Raw genomic sequence first — 21772 nt, 5'->3', positions numbered from 1 at the left:
TTTCACATCAGGTACTCAGTGTTTGTGTAGCAACACTGATTATTCTTACTAGTGTATCTGACTCTAGGGAGGAATGTTAGGTTTCCTTCTCCCGTACTGTCAACTCTGGGTCTCAGAATATTTCCAGAATATTCTAAGAACTATAATGTTCAGCCTCATTATAAAACTCTATCAAGAATAAGGACCTACCTGAGTTACATATTTCCTATGACAAAGAAAAAAAAGCGTTGTAAACCTTTCTGGATCAAACCAGGGTATAATAAATATACACAAAAATCAAATGTACTATATAGTATTATATACACCAAGGATGATATATGAGCACCAGTATATATAGACCTAGGCAATTTGTTTTTTGATGCAGTCACTATCCCTTTCTGCACATCTCTCTCTGTCTCAGAGTTTCTCACCTTTCTCCAGCTCAGAAATTTTGGATCCCATCCTTTCACTCTTAGCAAGCTTCCCACTATCCTTTGCTAAGTTATTAGATAACAAAGACATTAGGTCTTTCCCCTCCCATGGACATTTCCTTTTGAGACTTTAGAGAAATGGATCATTAAAGGTGAATTTTTAAGGATTTGTGAATCTTTGCCCATGATCCTGAAATCATATTCTGGTATATAGTAGGTACTATGGCAGCCATGGAGGTGCTATCAGAGAAAACCTGTCAAAAGAACATACTTATTTGACAGCCTCCAGCTACTATACCTTAGGAATCCCCTGAAATGTTAATGCTGAAGCCACATTCTCTCCAGGCTATTCCTAACTAATATTAAACATAGTGAAGGTTCAAGAGCTGGGCCATTTCTGCCTGATGTGGAACTCCTTTATGGGCAGGCTTTGCTCTGGGGCTCCCCATTGGCCTGGTCAGGGCTTTCTTAGAGGTATTTCCTGCTCAACTTTCATGTCTTTCTCCAGATGTCACATAAGCATCACAGTGCAAAGGTTCTTCCCACTATTCCTGCTTCCTCTCCACTTTACCCTTCAGAGGCATTTCTCCCAACAAATTTCTTGCACTCCTAGATCCATCTTGGCATCTGCTTTCCAGAGGATTTGAGCAGACACAGCACTCCATAAATATTGGTTGGGTCAGATAAAGGAATCTCAGGATGAAACACATGAACTATTAGAGGAGGTGAAGAGAGCAGTGAGGAAACAAGATTGAGTACCTACCATTTGCCAGGTGCTTAGCTGTAAGAGAATCTCATGCAGTTGGACTAAAAGATTAGTTGAGATAATGTATGCTCAGTAACTGATATGTATTAAATGCTCAATAAATAGCAGATATCCTTATTATAAAGAATTACATTAGATTCTGTATGAAAAGGTCAAGTGGGTATGAGATATCAAGAATCATGAAAGAGGCAAAGAGTCAGGCAAGAAAAGAGGTCAGGGATCTGAAGGGAACATAGTCCAAGCAGTAATCTGGGATCAGTCATCTTGGCATGGCTGAGAAGAACTCCCTAGGAGCTGCTGTTACTAATGAAGTTTTAGGTCTTCTGGGGATATTCACCCTTGGTGGCCCCAAATATTAATTTTTTTTTCATTTTTCAGGGTTCTGTGGTTTTGCAGGTCCCTAAATGGTTAATATAGTGTCTGATTTCAGTGAATGAGGAACTATTGGTATCAATTTATAAGTGGTCCTACAAGGCTGTAGTTTTAAATTTGGATTTGGGGCCCTGAATGGTGGTGGGTGGAAGAGGGGAAGAGAGAGCATACAGGGCCTTGGTGTGAAATCTTGACTTCCTTTCTATCTGAACTTATTCTCATTGAGAACTCCAAGGCTTAGCAGTAAGCTTTTTCATCTGCTTAAAATGCAACTCCATAGTTAGGTGTGTGATTATGGGCTTTTCTTAACTGTAGTTTGATTAAAGAGACTTTCCAGATGTAAGACAAAATTTTGAGGTCACATTCTTTACCTCCTAAGAAGATATAGGTTATAAGTAGAAAAGTTCCTCCAGAACACTACAGAGGATAAAAAGGTTGTAAAGAAGCAATAATTAATCTCATCTTGTAGCAATATAAAAGGAATTATTCTTTAGACCAATTGATTATGCTCAAAGCCATCTAAGTGATCTGTCATCAGTGACTTTCAGAAGGTAGCTCCTGATTCCTCTTAGTAAATTAAGCCTACAAGTGAAAGCATTCTTAATTCATTACATGCCAGTACACCTGCCACAAATATTAGTCCAGTCTCATAAGGGTGTCATTTTTGAAAGGTTAATAAATCCATCCATACTTTCCCCAATGCCCCAGGGGTCAGTTTTCAATTGCCTATTCATGATGTGTTCTGCTGCTCTTGAAATGCAATGAATATCTCAAATAATTGGTAGTTTGTTTTTAATGTAAGATAGTATTGCATTTCAGCATTGCTGAAATATACAATCTGGTGGTCTGAAAGACTAATTAGGAGATCTATTACCATACCATATACAATGATATAGCCATCTCAACTTGATCTTTTATTGAAACTATCAGGGCCAAATGTGTTTCAAAATTCAGAAATTTTCAGAATCTAGAAAGGTAATACTCAGTATATACCATGTATCATATAAGATCCTTATCAGGGTCTGGGGCAGCACCCAGCACCCAATGACTATATTGATATTTTTGCAGCACAATACTTAATATTAAAATAGGTTTTGCTACCAAGTGAATTTAGGTACTAAGCTTATCAAACAACATCAGCAACAAACAACAATAAAAAGAAAGCCAAAACATTCAGTTTTCAGAACTTTGTGGATTTTGGAATTGCAAATAGGAGTGGTAGTGAATTTGCATCCTAACTCCTCCTCAAACACTCTCCATGAAGATTGTGGGAACAGAAGAGAAAGAGTTGCCAAGAATTTAGCTTGAAATTGAAGTAGGGGACATTTATTGCTGCTTTCTACCTGTTAATTCTATAAGACTCATTTTCAAAATTTCTCTTAGGCTACATAAAATATGGACTCTCTACATAATGCTTTGTCTAAAATGAGTAACTTGGACGAATTATTCTTTTACTGATAATCAGCTCATTGAGTTTTACTTGTGCCTCTGATATGCATGAGAAAATATAAAAAGGAGTGGAGAGTAAGAATTAAAGGAAGAAAACAGCTCCTTCCAGTTACTGCCTTTTTCCTATGGCCACAGGTCCATCCTCACAGTAGTCTCATCTTTGCAAAGAGGCTGAAGAGTTGACTATTTTGCATTAATACTTTGTGGCACAGGGAAGGGGGATTACAAAATTTCCTACTGTTTCTCTTTATTAGATCAACAATCACTTTTTTTTTTTCTGATGAATCTTTTTCTTTTTTTTTAACATCATTGGAGTATAATTGCTTTGCAATAGTGTGTTAGTTTCTGCTTTATAACAAAGTGAATCAGTTACACATATACATATGTTCCCATATCTCTTCCCTCTTGCATCTCCCTCCCTCCCACCCTCCCTATCCCACCCCTCTAGGTGGTCACAAATCACCGAGCTGATCTCCCTGTGCTATGAGGCTGCTTCCCACTAGCTATCTATTTTACGTTTGGTAGTGTATATATGTCCATGCCACTTTCTCACTTTGTCACAGCTTACCCTTCCCCCTCCCCATATCCTCAAGTCCATTCTCTAGTAGGTCTGTGTCTTTATTTCCGTCTTACCCCTAGGTTCATCATGACCTTTTTTTTTTTTTCTTAGATTCCATATACATGTGTTAGCATACTGTATTTGTTTTTCTCTTTCTGACTTACTTCACTCTGTATGACAGACTCTAGGTCCATCCACCTCACTACAAATATCTCAATTTCATTTCTTTTTATGGCTGAGTAATATTCCATTGTATACATGTGCCACATCTTCTTTATCCATTCATCTGTTGATGGACACTTAGGTTGCTTCCATGTCCTGGCTATTGTAAATCGAGCTGCAATGAACATTTTGGTACATGACTCTTTTTGAATTATGGTTTTCTCAACAATCACTTTTTCTCTCAGCCAAAAAAATCTGGCAACACAATGATCAAGATAGTGGAATAGTTATTAATAAAAGAGTTTTTGTTATCATCACTCCTGGGTAACTTTTGTTTCCTATTACAGTCTTCTTGGTGCTTAAGACCTGGTAACACCTTGAATGTAGTATGTGCTCTTCGTGTGCTTATTAAATTGGATTGAGAAAGCATCCTTATGCCCTTCACACCACACCCTTTTTTTGTTTGTTTCTTTGCTTATTGCTTTTCAAAAGAAGTCTGTGTTTCCTATTGTTGAAGCTACTTTTCCTGTTTTCTCTCTAGGATTCAGAGGCATTGGATTCTGCTCCTGAAGCTATTTATATCCTTTGTACTTCCAAGGGGGTTGTAGGAGTATATAATCTATCACTGCAAATGATCTGTTTTGATCACATAAATGAAGAGATGGCTGACTAAGAGTTGTGCTTCCTTTTCAGTTATTCTCCTATATTGTTATGAATTAATTTCTGTTGGATTTTGATAATTCTGTTATTGACAGACATTTGTGCCTCCACATAATCATGTGCGTCTCTACCCATAAGTAGCAGTTTGGCCTGTCACTCAGGGATATACATGCACTTCTATGCATTCACCAGACTGAAGTTCTCCCAGAAACAAGCTCATTTTGCTTCAGCATTATTAAAAATATTTATGTGGGAAAAAAGTGTTTAGAACTGTTAAGAAATATATAACTAAATATGTTATCAATGTACTTTATATGAAATTTATGCTATATGTCTCTTTTTCCTCCTTGCTCTTTATCAGCATGAAAATGAGGCTTCTGTTTATAAGAAACTCTAAAAATATTGCTCACCTGCACCTATCCTGTTCTGCCACACTATAATCTTGGTTATAGTTCTCAAATGTCAGAACAGAAGATCATGAACTGAAGATGTGTCATAGACAAAACTGTTTTAAAGGCATGTTCAACATAATGGACTAAGGAAAAAAATCCAACCATGAGAAAACTTGATGTTGACTTAATTAAAAAAAAAAAAAAAAAGCATCCTTTATAAAATACAAACTGTATGAGCACTATAATTAAAACTGCTAATCCTTTTCTTTTTTTCAGTCCTCTCCAGCTGGCTACAAAATGCCTCTGGCCCCTTGCCAGGGAGCCCTGAATGTCTCTGGCACCAATGGAACCCAAGCAGGCTAGAGATAGGCAGTTCTCACTTCACACTTTGGTAAATTCAGAAATAGTATGTTGCTGCCCTGGGCAGCTAAACATTCCAAATTTTAGAAACAGCTTTTGGTGGAAATTTTGTGAATCTGCTCCCTCCTCACGTTTTCCCTAGTTCCTTGGAATGAACAGTCACTTTGGCCCTCCAGCTAGACAAGAACTGTATTGCAGTCACTGAGCCCCTCTTTCCTTCCAGCTGATGCAAGATCAGCAGTGACCTGCGGCATATCCTTGCCTTTCCTGTGATCTAATATATTTCAAAAAATGTTACTGAGTGGCTTAACTAGCCCTAGCACTATAAGATACTTCAAGATAGTAAATGGCTGAGTATGGTTGGGACAGAAATCACATAGGACTGGCTAAAGGTGGGCGTGGAGAGATGAGCAGCAGTGCCAGATGGACAAGAGGGCCAAGTCTTGTGTGCCCTGGACAAAGAGTCTGGACTTTTTCCTGAGAGCAGTGGAGAGCCATTGCAAGGTTTTAGGCAGATGAGGGAAAGTCTTATTTTTTAGAAAGATTTCTCATCCTGCAGGATGGAGCATGATCTAAAGACAACATTGGGAGCAGAATAATGAATTTGGTGTCTGTGGCAAATAATTCCAGTGAGAATCATGGCAACTCGCCGACCATGGCCCAGACAGTGAGTTGAGAGAGAAGAGGATGTGAACAATATTAAAGAGATTAAATCAGTGGGACTAGGTGATTGATTCTACCACAGGGGATAAAAGAAAGAGTAGAAGGTGACAAAGAACTGAAGGGGACACAAATTTGAAATTAGCCTTTTTATTTGAGTGTTAGTCATATGGGTGATTTATTTTCATTTAAACTATTTTTTTATTGTTATAATGTCATTTGAAATATTGTATATATTACAAAGAAAATTTGAAAGGTGTGATATTTAGTGATATAATGTTTTTCTTAAGATAGAAGTCATGATGCTAACACATTTACTACAATAAGATTGTTATTATTGCCCATATTTGACTGAATCATAAGGCAAATCAAAATGCATTTCTCTGCTTTAATAGAGATAATACCTGTGAGTTACTCCCTCACCTACCCGCATTTCATGTAATTGAGATACTGATTTTCAGAGTAATACAGAAAAATGATATGACCATGTGAGGAAGAAAGAATGATCACTTACATATTTTGATATTCCTGAGAAAAGAAAGAAAAATCTTCACATAAATATTTTCTGAATATTTTGCATAACTGTTTGCTGTTGTAAGCCAAAAATTCTTGGTCTTTATCCACTACTTTTGGAGCACACAAAAATATACCCAAATAGGAAAACAGTGCTGGCAACCTTGTCTTAATTCATTTTGACTGTTAACAACAAAAAAAATAATCAGATCAAGAATAACACTTTTTTAAAATAGTTATTTTTAAAAATAGTTGCATTATATTTTTTCTGTGTGGGTATGTAATTCTTGTTGAAAAATTTGTAGAATTCATAAAAATCACCTAAATTCACATACACATATATATGCACAAAATGGCAGAATGGACACAGTAACTTTTCTTTAAAAGAATAAAAATCAATACTATGACTGGAGTAAATATTATCTTGAATTTAGAGGTTACAGCTGAGAAACCAAATAAATATATATGAGAGAAGTAAGAGCTCACTAAATTGACCTCCACTGTACTGACTATTCCCTCTGTTAAATTTTCAATGTCCCTCCACTGCTTAACAATTAAACTAAATTTCCAACCAGTTTGCCTTTCAGCCTGAACACCCACTAGCAACCAAAATAGCCTTATGCTTCAAACATGCATTATTCCCTGTATTTCCATGAAAATACACTGTTTCTCACACATTTGCTTATGTTATTTGTTTTCCTGAAAGTGAATTCCATTCCCACTATTGCTCCAGCAATCTCTACCCATAGACAGAGATTTCTGTTCTTTGAAGTTCAGCTGAAATGCCATTTACTCCTGGTAAATTTCCAGATTAGCTGGACAAAGAGATGCATTCCTATTTTCTATTCTTACCATGTGGTTTGAACCATTCTTATCAAATCTGTTCAAAGTTTTGCATTACAGACAGTCCTGCATTACCCATTCTACTCTATGGTAAGCCTCTTGAGGACATTGTGTGGTAAAACTTAGATTCCTTTCTACTTCCTAGCACAGCATTTCTGCTGAATGAGTGACTGAATGGATTCATTCCTAAAAGACATGGATTTTCAGTTATTAAAAAAAAACTGAAACACTCTTTGAAAGCTGGTACCCATGAAGTACTTCCTTAAAAGCTTATTTTAGACTAGTCATCTTTAATATTGACTCAAACACATAAAAATGTATTTCCTTTCTTGTTATGCATGTTTTGGCTCTTTTGATACCTATTTCATTATACATGCATTTGTATATGTGGCTTGAGGCACAGTTCTAAAAACGTAATTGATTCTCACTACCTTTCAGCATTATTAATACTCAACTAAGATGAGGAATGGACATGTATGTCGGTTTTAAAAAATCAATTTGGTTTCTTTTAATGGAGGCAAATATTAATAGAGAAAAAAACTAGGAAAGATTCCCTTTCACCACTCCATCGCAACACACACACACACACAAACACAGTTAAAAGTTAACTATTACAGTGCAGTGGTTTTAAAGATATGTACACATACTCTATGATACCTTACCCTTGAATAAGTGGAGTTTAATTCTCCTCCCCTTGAGGAGGGCTAGATTTAATGATTTGCTCCTAATGAACAGAGTGTGGTAGAAGTGATAGGATGTTACTGCCAAGGTTATATTATAATCATAGTCTCTCTCTCATCTTAATCTCTTTCTGTATGTCTCTTTGCCTGACTGTCTTTGTCTTTTCCTCTTTTTGGGTCTTGCTCTGGAGAAAGCCAGCTGCCATGTCATATGAGCTGCACTAAGGAGAGGCTCACATGATGAGGAACTAAAGCTACATGACTGACTCTCTATTCCCTCTGAATATGCCAACAGATGTTCAGAAGCAGTTCTCCAAGTTCCTGCAGATGACTGCAGTCTCAACTCAAATCTTAACCATAAGCTCTGAGTCAGAATCACCCATTTAAGCAACTCCTGAATTCCTGACCCTCAAAAACTGCATGAAATATCTGGTAATTTAGGGGAAAAATTTGTTACACAGCAGTAGATAACTGTTATAACTAACAAGTCCTAAAATAGTTCTTCTTTTCTCTCTAACCAATCATATTTTTTTGTCATCTTTTCAAGAAATTGACTAGAAACCATGGTAGATTCAAACTAAGAAAGCTAGGAAGAAATTCATAGGGCATCAGTTTTGAGATTACTGTCTACATCTTAGCTGTATGACCTAACACTTTTTTCCTCAGTTTCTTTATTCACTATAGGAACAAAGCAGAACTTACCTAATAAAATATTAGAATTAAATAAGATACTAAACTAAAATGTTGGCATAGTCTTTGGTAAGTTGTAATTACTCAATAAATGTTAGCTTTATTATTATTATTCTGGTTTAAAAAGAAAAGCTAAGAGGTTGCATGAATAGACATTCAATCTCACAGAGTAAAAACACACAGCTAGTATTCAGACACATAAGTGTAAAATTAATGAAAACAAACTCCTTCCCATACTGTCAGAAGTCAAGCCACTTACAGGGCCAGTGATAGTCTTGAAAAGTGAATATGATCTATAACAGAAATTCAAACTGAATACTGTCCAAGTTCAAAGAAACTCTAAGAGTGTGTCACTTTTGAACCACACCAGAGATCTCAGACCATGCTACAGCTCTGTAGGGCCATTAGAGCTACAGGCCATGTGCTAGCACACAACTGTCAGATCACTAAATAAATCATTCCAAAGGGGACATCATACAACACTATGTGGCCATGAGCTTTATTACCTTGTAGCCACACAGGAAGCACAGGTATAATGTACCACATATTTATTTTGTTTTTGAATATACTATTCAAATAAGGACTTTGGAAAAAGTAAATATTCTTCAAATAATATTTAGCATTTTTTGTATGCAATAGCAAACAAGAAAGCGAAAGAACAACTTCAACATGATAATAACAAATGCTTGTTGGATCTGAGAAATACAACACAGACCAAGTTTTAATCTCTCTCTCTGCACTTTTACACTTTAGGCAAAAGAAATGAGTCATATCAAATTTTATTATCATGACAGAAGGAGTCACATGCTGATCTGTGTACCCCCTAAAAATGTTTGTATTAATTTCTCTTTACCTTATCTAGCTTTGAACATTTCAAAGATCAGTTCCTCAGAAATAGGGCTATTACTTCATGAAGGCAACTGTAGTTCAGAGATATATCCTTAAGCAAACCTCCTTTTCTGTTTAAATAAAGTAGTATACTTTGTACTCATTACTTTGTTAGGCAGAAAATTCACTCCCAACTTCTATTAAGAACATAAGTGTTCCAGTCAGCAATTTAATAAAGATAAATTTTAAAAGATTCCCATGAAGGAAATAAACAGCTCCAAAACTATAAGAAGTACATGACACAAAATACAATAATTTCTCACCATATCTTTTTTCTGGTTTGGTGAAGGAAAGGGAGTAGAGTTGAAAGGATTGGTAAGATTGTCTAAAAATAAAAAATGATCATGAAAAAAAGAGATTATTTATAAGGATCGCTATGGCATTGGGTTACACCAGAGATTTACCTGGAGCCTCTAACTGTCACAGTTCTAGGAATTTGCTGAGTTGTTTTTTTCAAGTCCTCTCAACTCAAGATTATATGCAAGGTTACTGCTTGCTGTTTACACACTCATTCAGGAAACAGTAAATAAGGTAAAATGTAACAAACTGCAGTCAACATAACCAGACCCTATCCACTGATAAACCACAGCCTCTTCTGGACATGAGTGAAGGCCTTTGTCAGAACCAGGCTCTCAAACTGCCTACTTAAAGGGTCAAAGACGTGCAGGCTCTTCTAGCTTCTTTCTCTATTAAAGTTCTGCCCATTCTCACCTTCTTGCTTAAGTCTCACCTCCACTCACTGAAGTTTTACCTGACTATTGTTTTTGAACATCAAGTTTATTCATAGCCTATATTAATGCATTAGCAGTTAATTAAATATGTTATTTGTTCACTGTTTTATTATTTGTTTTTCCTCTTCCAATAAAAATATAAAGAATCTATTTATGTTTTCTACAAGTTTGTATTTGTAGTATTTTGTTAAACCATTTTAAAGCTTTATTTGATAATCTGGGAAATTATCTCGTTCCACTAAGATATAAGATTTTAAATGTAGAGTCACAACTTATTATGGCCTGTGGCACTGAAGAAGATTTTGAAACTTTATATAATAACAATAGGCATAAGGTGAAGCTTTAAAGTTCAGATTAGAAAAATGGGATACAGTGAGCCAGAAAGCTCAAGACAATGTAGCGACTGGTTAGATTTTTCTGGAAGACACATGAGATAGGTTGGTCCTTTCACTAAGTGGCAATGGATCTCAGTGTTCAAGCCTGCAATATCAGTTAAGGAAGATAAATAGGCTGTCACAGATGGAGCAGCTACTCAAGATAGTAGCTAACCTAGTTACCAAATTTATATACAAAAACATCAATCATTTTCCAATATACCACAAATATAAAGGTAGGGATATGGAGAGGCAGACCATTTATAAAAGCGACAAAAATATAGAATATCTATAAGTTGATTGAACAAGATATTTTTTGAAACTATATGAAGTATCAAAAATTTAATGAGACCTAAAAGGAAGCTTGGATAAATGAAGAAATATGTATGTACCTGCACAGGAAAGCATAAGATGACAATCTCTCAAAATCACTTTACAAAAGGAATGCAAATCCAATAAAAATTCCCATGAAATTTTTCCTTAGAATTGGAAAAAAACAATATAAAACTTATATAATGCCAAAACAAACCAAAAAAAGACAATTCTTTGGTAAAGAAGAACAACCAGGGTAGACTTGCACTTTCACATTTTCAAATATACCCAAGTATTCAAGCAAGAATTCAATGTGTTAATAAAACTAGAATATACAGTTTTATCAGTGGAACAGGACATTTAGCTTGGACACAGACTCAAGTATAAATATGTATATAGCAAATGGTAAATGTGGTATTTTAAGTGAGTAGATAAAGAATGAAAAACGTTGAAATAGTTAGGTGGCTATTTGGAAAAAACTCAGTTGGACTTCTACTTGGATGCTATTGGAGCCTTTATAAATCTATCCAGAGCTCAGAGGGCCACCAATATTTTTGCTTATTGGTCTCAGGTATATTAGCTTTTCTTTTGGATATATTTATTCTCCAAGTAAAAAGCTAAATATGACATGTAACTTCCCTTGTTTTCCAATTAAAGCTCCATCTATTTCTCTGATGACATTAGACTATGTATTTTAAAATGTATGAACTCCCTTGTCTAGAATGTTGCATATGTATCATTCATCTTTTGATTTTAGCATTTAATTATTTTAGCATTTAATTATCATCTACTTCTGACTATAATTTCTTTCTTTTTTTTTTTTTTTTTGACTATAATTTCTTACATACCTTCTTCATATATTACCCTAAGCTCTGGGCACCTATTTGTTCACTTTCAAAATTGAAAATAACTTTATCAGAGAAGCTGGAAGTCTCCAGCCTTTGCTGATCCACAGCCAAATGCTGAAGAGTTTAATTGTTTCAAAGGGAAAATTTATCTAACAACAGAAATTTTTTGTGCCATGATACAACTTAGAATTACATGTTTGTAATACGTTTAATATGGAGCCACATAAACCTCAAAAAATTTCAAATGAAAATCACTTGGCTTAAATCTCACTTAATTTATGGTATTAATAAATCAACTAAGCACCTTGTGACTCAGTTTCCACATTTTTGAAATAAGTATATTTTCATTTGCCTAACATTCCAGGATAACTAGGATGTTACAAAAAATAAATGAAAAATAAATGAAATAATGTGTATTAAAGGATGCTGAAAACTCTAAGGCACTATATAAATGTTAGCTGGCACTTATTGTTAATTCTCATTCCCTTTTTGGTCAAAGCTACTCTAGCCTTAAACTAACAGGAAAGAAGACACATTAGGCTTTGGTAACTTGGTTCAGGGAAGTCAGTCAGTGGTCAGGTAATTTGGCAGGGCTGCAGCAATAGAAAAAACTAATGATACGGTTGTCAAGTGGGTGCCAATCCAAGTTCTGAGCCTGCTCAGACTTCACTGTGAGCTTTTGTCCCTTACCTTCCTAACTACCACCTTGTTATGTTCTTTGCCTGAACTAATCACCCACCCCATGGTCTGTACCCTACCTGTAATCTCACCTTTAAATTACCCCAAAAGTCATACTCACATGAACTGGGTCAGGTGATCTCAGTTCTGCCCCCTCCTTCCCCAGACAGAGAAGGCAAGTTCCTCTACCCAGGACTCCCACTCTATAAGTCAGGAAATACTTCAGACTCCTTCAGGAGACCTGGGTCTCCTAGAGGACTCTGTCCTCCATGACTTAATGAAGCAGGTTTTCCAAGGACCTGGGATTCCCCTTTGCCAGGCTGGGCAAAATCTGGCCAAGTTTGAAAGAGATCCTAAGGCTTAGGCCTGACAGAGGGCTTCTCTGCTATAGAGCCAAATTTGCAACTTCAAGACATTTCTCTCCTATTTTCCATGCCCTGAGTCTCTACTCCCATTCCCTAAACACATTACACTAAAGATCATTTTATAGAGCAAATGGGATGTCAAATAAGCTTTTTGGAAAATGTTTTCCTATGGTTGCTCTGACGTCTAAGAATATATTTTTCATTTTATTTTTAATGAATACTTAAAAGGATTGTAATGAAACTATAATGATGAATAGAAGTGCCTGCCTTCTATAAACCTAAGAGGGTGTTTCTTCTATGAGCTTAAGAGGGTTTCACTATTCCATACATGGTAGTATTTCAGCGTCTATACTTTGTCTGAAATAAGGGAAATTTATAATGATAAATCCAATATAAAAATAGTAATTAATGATGTTTTCCCCAGATAGGAATTCTGAGACCTATTGCTATTTCTTCTTTTTTTTATAATAAGACTTCTCGTAAAGGAAATGATTATAATTTTTAACTAGTGAAAGGATTATGGAGCCCTGGGAGGGTCAGATGCTAAATATAAGGAAATAGGGATAGAAGAGAGATAGAAAGGTTGAAATGAAGACTTCTACAGATGCCAGGGAGACAAACAATTTGGATCCCAAAGGCAGATGTAAGAAGCAAGGGAGAGACAGAAGCTCAGCAATGCTAGGGCTCAAGTCTATTTTTTCTTAAAATCATTGATGATGTATTGGATGATGTGCTTATTTGAAAAATAACTTTTAGGAGAAAACTAAATAATATATATATGCATTTTATATATAGATGCAACTTCACTCAGCAACATGATCATCACACCCTAAATAATTATTTTAAGAACACCTTTCTTCATTTTAGCTTATGATAATCTCCTTTTGAGCCTTACTAATAAGCCTTAAGGATATCCCATTTTAATTTTAGCTTAAGCATCAGAATTCTACATGTGCTTTGAGATTACAAGCACTTCACATACTGATGGTATAAGTTACTTATCACCCGACTATATAAAGAAGAAAAACAAATTGACAAATCCAATTTGTGTGTGTGTGTGTGTGTGTGTGTGTGTAATTCAAATTCAGGAAGTTCTGGTTTTAGCTACCTTCAAGGCTTTCAAGACCATTTGAAATTTGACCTGTGGTGCTTGTTCCAGAAAAATAAGCAAAGTAAAATAATCCAGGTAACTCTTTAAGGATCTATTGAAGGCCTGGGGTTAAAGGAAGAGGAGGAGGAAGGGAAAATAATGATAACAGATTATATCTGTCCTGAGTTACCTCCTGGAATTTAAGTTAAGCAGCTGGAACCCATTTTGTCCATTCTCTCACACAGCAGACAAATGTATTGCCAGTGAAGATAGACCACAAATGGCTTGCATTTCATTTTTCTTAAAAACCTAGAACAGTCAGCCCTTCCTACTGAGACAGGGCTTTTCATCTGGGTAAAAATATATAAGGACTCTCAAAAGAGAAATACTGGATTTCTCAGTCAGAAGCGTTCTTTGTGCTAGACAGTATGGAGAAAATGTCAGTTTAACAGTGGCTTGAAAAATGTCAATACTCCTGTGTTTCACTCATTTTGAGATATCATGCAAGTAACCTTTCTAATTTTATTTTTGACTATTTCGGATTTTCTTTCTTTTTTTTTTTAAACCAAAGAGCTTATTCTTGATTAAGTAGAAATTTGAAAGCTTCTGAAATGAACTTAGGAACAATTTTTCTTTTAGGAGAAAAATTATTTAGCCTTTGGAGCTGTATGAATATCTATTTCATCAATTATTTAGCCAATCAATAAATTTTTATTGAGTTCATTTTGTCAGGTTCATTTCAATTGCTAGACTCTGGGTATTCAAAAAAGACACTGCCTTTCTCCCTCCTTATACACAGCAAATAAACAAAAAAATATATAGTTATCATGCTGATAATTGCCAGCAAGGAACAAATGAGTTACTCTAAAAAGACAGCCTCTCTTAGATAAGATAGAGAAGACCTTTATGAGAACATTGCATTTAAGATAAGATCTAAACAAAGAGAAGCCAGCCATATCAAGCAGAGGTTTGAAAAATTACCATTTCTGGAGAGAAGGTCCCAAGGGATAAAATTTTATGCAGTTTCCAAGTGCTCCTTAAGAGGTCAAGAGAAAAAGTATTTAGATTTCATTTTCATTCTCCTGTTTTCTTTTTCTGAAATTTGTTGTTTGGATATAGGACATCCTAGACTGATATTCCATTTTTTCATCTACTATTTTGCTCTACTTTTTGGCAGACTTTTTAAACTTTATTTTCCAAAATTCTGTTGTCTTTATTTCTGCTTTCTTGTTTAAATTTCCAAAAGCACTTTCTTATTTTCTGGCTGCCCACTGTTTGTCATACTATTCTTGCTTCATGAATGCTATATCTTCTCTTATCTCTTGGAAGAGATTGAGGACATTACCTTGAAGTTTTCATCTTCCTACATAGAACACTGTCTTAGTCCCTCCCTCCCTCCTTCTTCTTTTTCAGTTTGTTTTGGTCTCTTTCTTTCCTGTAAGAAGTTTGATGGCACTTGGCTGACTGCATATTTAAGGATGGTGTACAAACAAGCTGATTACACAATGGGAGGAGAGATCAGGTCAAGCTCCATCACTGGAGGATTCGTAGGTCTTTTCTCTTGTATTGGTTAGACTTCTCAGAGACAACTTCTTCCTTTCTGCCAGGAGGATATATTTCTGGTTGCCACACTCGGAGTTAATTTACGGAAAAGAGCTGGATGTCTTTTCATGCAGTATATAAACTTTTATTTAATCCCTCAGCTATGACGGACGCCACCTCAGGGCTCTCTTTTACCTTTTCAGAGAACAAGAGTATGTTTTCTACCTGGATTGATAAAGACGCAGTTGCTTAGAAGAACAGGCGATCGGGGGAATCTAACTGCTTCCTACTCAGATTTCTAATAGGTCACCTTGTTTTAGCCCTACTATTCCCCTTGTTTCCCAGTGGCAGCTAGTGACACTAATTCCTGAGCCTTTCTACAAATCAAGTTGGTGGTTTCTCCTTTTGCTCACTCCAGGCCAAGCAGTCAAATATCTCAGGCCTTCTATCAACTACTGGTTGTCTATTTGCTTTTCAGTTTCCAAATTTTGCTGCTATAAATTTCCCCATTAAAAAATCTAATTTCAGTCTTTTTCATGGAGCTTCAAGAGCAAGCTGAACTACTTGTATGTATTAATCTTTGGTGTCTTTATCCAGAAGTTCTGTATATTCCTTAATTTTTTAAATTTCTTGTTATGCACTCTATATGCTAAAATGTCTTTTTTGACTTACCGATAATGGAAATAATTCTCATCTCTCTTGACCTCTTCATAGAAGTCAACACTATTGTCCACCTCCTGCTTTATGAAACTCTCTTCTTCAACTCTGGACACTATACTCTCCTGTCTTTTCTCCTACCTTTCTTCCCATTCTGTCTCAGACACTCTTGGTAGCTCTTTCCCCTCTACTCACCATCAAAGCTGAAGTTCCTTAAAGCTCAGTGTTAGGTTCCCTCCTCTTTTTACTTTATAGTCTCTCTTCAGATGACATATCACTCAAGTTCTTTGCCTAAGCACTAACTGTTCACATATTGTATATCTCCAGTCTAGACTTCATTTCTCAGGTCTATATCTATGTATCCAATGGCTTATTTGACTTTCCTTAGATGTCTCAAATGTAGTTTAGATCCAATATGTCTAAAAAATAACTTATGATCTTATCTCATTAAACTTGGTCCTCTTTTAGCATTCTCTGTCTAGATAGTGCCACTGTCCAGGAACACAAGCTGAAAACTAAGATTCATTCTTGACAATTCCTTCTCTCCCAGTCCGCATATTCAACCCTTCTCCAAATTCTATTGATGGGATCTCAAATATATGTGCAATTCACTTATATTTCTCCATTTGTTCTGCCAGTACTGCCAAACTACCAACATCTCTCATCTGGATTAGTGAACTAGCCTCCTACTCATCTTCTTAATTCTGTTCTTCCACATTTTCCACCCTAATCGCAAGCTAATTCTTACACAGTCTTTTCAAAAGACTACATGAGTTTTTATATCTCTGCTTAAAATGGCAAATTTACTTGCATTTAGGATACAACTCTAAATCCTTAGGTTTACCAACAACATTGTGAAAGATGCGACCCCTCCCTACAATACCAGTTTTACCTCACACATTGCCACTCTTGGATTTTCTGTATTTTAGCCTTATTGGCCATCTTCAATTCCGAGAATGCCCTGTGTCCCTCCTGACAGAGGGCCTTTGTACCTGATGTTACTTGTATCTGGTTCTCCTTGGCCTAGCTATAACTATTTCTTTTAATTCAGATTGCACAGATGTCATCTCCTCCAGCACGAATAAGGTATTCTATCTTGTAATTCTCTCTGTTGTGCTATATTGTAATCACTTGTTTACACACTTATCTCCCCATCAGAATAAGCCATTTGAACAGCTCTTTGTATCCTTAGCATGAAGCACAGTATCTGGCATCTGGTAAGTTTTTTGTAATTGTATTGTGAATGAATAAAATAGCTCATTTATATCAAAAAAATAAATTATCAGTCACAAAAACAAATCTATACTTCTATGATACATTAGGAACTAGTTATGATTTTCAAGAGAAAGATATTTTGAAGAGATTTTATAGACAATAATCAAATTTCCTTACCTTTTTTGTTTTTCCCATTGCCTTCAGGATGGAAAGATTTAAGTCTTCAAGTGCTGCGAGTACATTCTCATACTCGCCCAAATGCTGAGAAAAATATTCTGAAAAGTAAAAATATTGAAATAAATACAAGTTTGCCTTTAGGTAATGATAAAAACAAAATATCAACTGATGATTTACACAATAAATGAGTAAAACAAGTGGATGAAACTGACAAATATTCAAATGAGACTAAAGTATCAATATACTTTGATTAAAAAAAAGAGACAAGGACGAGGCAAGATGGCGGAAGAGTAAGACGTGGAGATCACCTTCCTTCCCACAGATACAGTAGAAATACATCTACACGTGGAACTGCTCCTACAGAACACCCACTGAATGCTGGCAGAAGACGTCAGACCTCCCAAAAGGCAAGAAAATCCCCATGTACTTGGGTAGGGCAAAAGAAAAAAGAAATAACAGAGACAAAAGAATAGGGACGGGACCTGCACCAGTGGGAGGGAGCCGTGAAGGAGGAAAGGTTTCCACACACTAGGAAGCCCCTTCACGGGCAGAGACTGCGGGTGGCAGAGGGGGGAAGCTTCAGAGCCATGGAGGAGAGCGCAGCCACAGGGGTGCGGAGGGCAAAGCGGAGAGATTCCCGCATGGAGGATCGGTGCCGAGTAGCACTCACCAGCCCGAGAGGCTTGTCTGCTCAGCCGCTGGGGCGGGCGGGGGCTGGGAGCTGAGGCTCCGGCTTCGGTGCTAGCCGGGAGGGAGTCCGGGAAAAAGTCTGCAGCTGCCGAAGAGGCAAGAGACTTTTTCTTGCCTCTTTGTGAGGCGGCGCGCAAGGAGAGGGGATTCAGAGCACCGCCTAAACGAGCTCCAGAGACGGGCGCGAGCTGCGGCTATCAGCGCGGATCCCCCAGCAACAGGGCCGCAGGGGGAAAAAAGGAGAGATTCCCGCACGGAGGCTCAGCGCCGAGCAGCACTCACCAGCCCGAGAGGCTTGTCTGCTCACCCGCCGGGGCGGGCAGGGGCTGGGAGCTGAGGCTCCGGCTTAGGTGCTAGCGGGGAGGGAGTCCGGGAAAAAGTCTGCAGCTGCCGAAAAGGCAAGAGACTTTTTCTTGCCTCTGTTTCGCGGCGCACAAGGAGAGGGGATTCAGAGCGCCGCTTAAACAACTCCAGAGATGGGCGCGAGCCGCGGCTATCAGCGCGGACCCCAGAGACGGACAGGAGACGCTAGGGCTGCTGCTGCCGCCACCAGGAAGCCTGTGTGCGAGCACAGGTCACTCTCCATACCGCCCCTCCCGGGAGCCGGTGTAGCCCACCACTGCCAGGCTCCCGTGATCCGGGGACAACTTCCCCGGGAGAACGCACGGCGCGTCTCAGGCTGCTGCAACGTCACGCTGGCCTCTGCCGCTGCAGGCTCACCCCGCCTCCTCCGTACCACTCCCTCCCACCATCCTGAGTGAGCCAGAGCCCCCGAAGCAGCTGCTCCTTTAACCCCGTTCTGTCTGGGTGGGGAACAGACGCCCTCAGGCGACCTACATGCAGAGGCGGGTCCAAATCCAAAGCTGAACCCCCGGAGCTGTGTGAACACAGAAGAGAAAGGGAAATATCTCCCAGCAGCCTCAGAAGCAGCGGATTAAAGCTCCACAAACAACTTGATGTGCCTGCGTTTGTTGAATACCTGAATAGACAACGAATCATCCCAAATTCAGGAGGTGGACTTTGGGAGCAGGATATATTAATTTTTCCCCTTTTCCTTTTTATGTGAGTGTATATGTGTATGCTTCTGGGTGAGATTTTGTCTGTATAGCTTTGCTTTCACCATTAGTCCTAGGGTTAGGTCCGTCCGTTTTTGTTTTTTCTTTTTTTTACTTAAAAAAATTTTTTTTCCTAATAAATGTTTTCTTAATAATTTTTTCCTTATATCCTATTTATAGAAATTTAAAAAAAATTTTAATAAGTTTTTTCATATGTTTTATTTTTAAAAATTAAAAATTTTTTTCCTAATAAATTCTTTGTTAATTTTTTTCTTATTTTTTATTATAAAAAATTAATAAACCGATTTTTAAAAATTAAAAAAAAAATTTTCTTAATAAATTTATTCTTAATTTTTTTTCTTATTTTTTATTATAATAGTTTCAATTTATTTTATTTTATCCTCTTTCTTTCTTTCTTTCTTTCTATTTTTTTTTCTCCCTTTTATTCTGAGCCGTATGGATGAAAGGCTCTTGGTGCTCCAGCCAGGCATCAGGGCTGTGCCTCTGAGGTGGGAGAGCCAACTTCAGAACACTGGTCCACAAGAGACCTTTCAGCTCCACGTAATACCAAACGGCGAAAATCTCTCAGAGATCTCCATCTCAACATCAAGACCCAGCTTCATTCAATGACCAGCAAGCTACAGTGCTGGACGCCCTATACCAAACAACTAGCAAGACAGGAACACAGCCCCATCCATTACCAGAGAGGCTGCCTAAAATCATAATAAGGCCACAGACACCTCAAAACACACCACCAGACGTGGACGTGCCCACCAGAAAGACAAGATGCAACCTCATCCACCAGAACACAGGCACTAGTCCCCTCCACCAGGAAGCCTACACAACCCACTGAACCAACCTTAGCCACTGGGGAGAGATACCAAAAACAATGGGAACTACGAACCTGCAGCCTGTGAAAGGAGACCCCAAACACAGTAAGATAAGCAAAATGAGAAGACAAAAAAACACACAGCAGGTGAAGGAGCAGGGTCAAAACACACCAGACCTAACAAATGAAGAGGAAATAGGCAGTCTACCTGAAAAAGAATTCAGAATAATGATAGTAAAGATGATCCAAAATCTTGGAAATAGAATAGACAAAATGCAAGAAACATTTAACAAGGACGTAGAAGAGCTAAAGAGGAACGAAGCAATGATGAAAAACACAATAAATGAAATTAAAAATACTCTAGACGGGATCAATAGCAGAATGACTGAGGCAGAAGAACGGATAAGTGACCTGGAAGAAAAAATAGTGGAAATAACTACTGCAGAGCAGAATAAAGAGAAAAGAATGAAAAGAACTGAGGACAGTCTCAGAGACCTCTGGGACAACGTTAAACACACCAACATTCGAATTATAGGGATCCCAGAAGAAGAAGAAAAAAAGAAAGGGACTGAAAAAATATTTGAAGAGATTATAGTTGAAAACTTCCCTAATATGGGAAAGGAAATAGTGAATCAAGTCCTGGAAGCACAGAGAGTCCCATACAGGATAAATCCAAGGAGAAACATGCCAAGACACACATAAATCAAACTATCAAAAATTAAATATAAAGAAAACATATTAAAAGCAGCAAGGGAAAAACAACAAATAACACACAAGGGAATCCCCATAAGGTTAACAGCTGATCTTTCAGCAGAAACTCTGCAAGCCAGAAGGCTGTGGCAGGATATACTTAAAGTGATGAAGGAGAAAAACCTACAACCAAGATTACTCTACCCAGCAAGGATCTCATACAGATTTGATGGAGAAATTAAAACCTTTATAGACAAGCAAAAGCTGAGAGAGTTCAGCACCACCAAACCAGCTTTACAACAAATGCTAAAGGAACTTCTCTAGGCAAGAAACACAAGAGAAGGAAAACACCTACAATAACAAACCCAAAATATTTAAGAAAATGGGAATAGGAATATACATATAGATAATTACCTTAAATGTAATTGGATTAAATGCTCCCACCAAAAGACACAGACTGCCTGAATGGATACAAAAACAAGACCCATATATATGCTGTCTACAAGAGACCCACTTCAGACCTAGAGACACATACAGACTGAAAGTGAGGGGATGGAAAAAGATATTCCATGCAAATGGAAATCAAAACAAAGCTGGAGTAGCAATTCTGATATCAGACAAAATAGACTTTAAAATAAAGACTATTCCAAGAGACAAAGAAGGACACTATATAATGATTAAGGGATTGATCCAAGAAGAAGGTATAACAATTGTAAATATTTATGCACCCATCATAGGAGCACCTCAATACATAAGGCAAATATTAACAGCCATAAAAGGGGAAATCGACAGCAACACAGTCATAGTAGGGGACTTTAACACCCGACTATCACCAATGGACAGATCATCCAAAATGAAAATAAATAAGGAAACACAAGCTTTAAATGATACATTAAACAAGATGGACTTAATTGATATTTATAGGACATTCCACCCAAAAACAACAGAATACACATTTTTCTCAAGTGCTCATGGAAAATTCTCCAGGATAGATTATATTTTGGGTCACAAATCAAGCCTTGGTAAATTTAAGAAAATTGAAATCCTATCAAGTATCTTTTCTGAACACAACGCTATGAGACTAGATATAAATTACAGGAAAAGATCTGTAAAAA

At 37.2% G+C, this 21772-nt stretch overlaps 1 protein-coding gene across 1 annotated transcript in view; it reads right to left on the bottom strand.

Moving 5' to 3' along the window:
* Nucleotides 1-21772, bottom strand: part of NECAB1 (N-terminal EF-hand calcium binding protein 1) — a 237438-nt gene that overhangs the window by 99792 nt on the left and 115874 nt on the right. The window contains exon 4 of the mRNA XM_068525486.1: nucleotides 17394-17491. Within this exon, the coding sequence (XP_068381587.1) occupies nucleotides 17394-17491 (98 nt within the window). The remainder of the gene's footprint in view (nucleotides 1-17393; nucleotides 17492-21772) is intronic.

This window comes from Eschrichtius robustus, chromosome 17 (genome assembly GCF_028021215.1).
Source record: "Eschrichtius robustus isolate mEscRob2 chromosome 17, mEscRob2.pri, whole genome shotgun sequence".
Taxonomy (NCBI): domain Eukaryota; kingdom Metazoa; phylum Chordata; class Mammalia; order Artiodactyla; family Eschrichtiidae; genus Eschrichtius; species Eschrichtius robustus.
The sequence above is the reverse complement of the archived record's forward strand: the minus strand, read 5'-3'. Positions and strand labels throughout refer to the sequence as shown.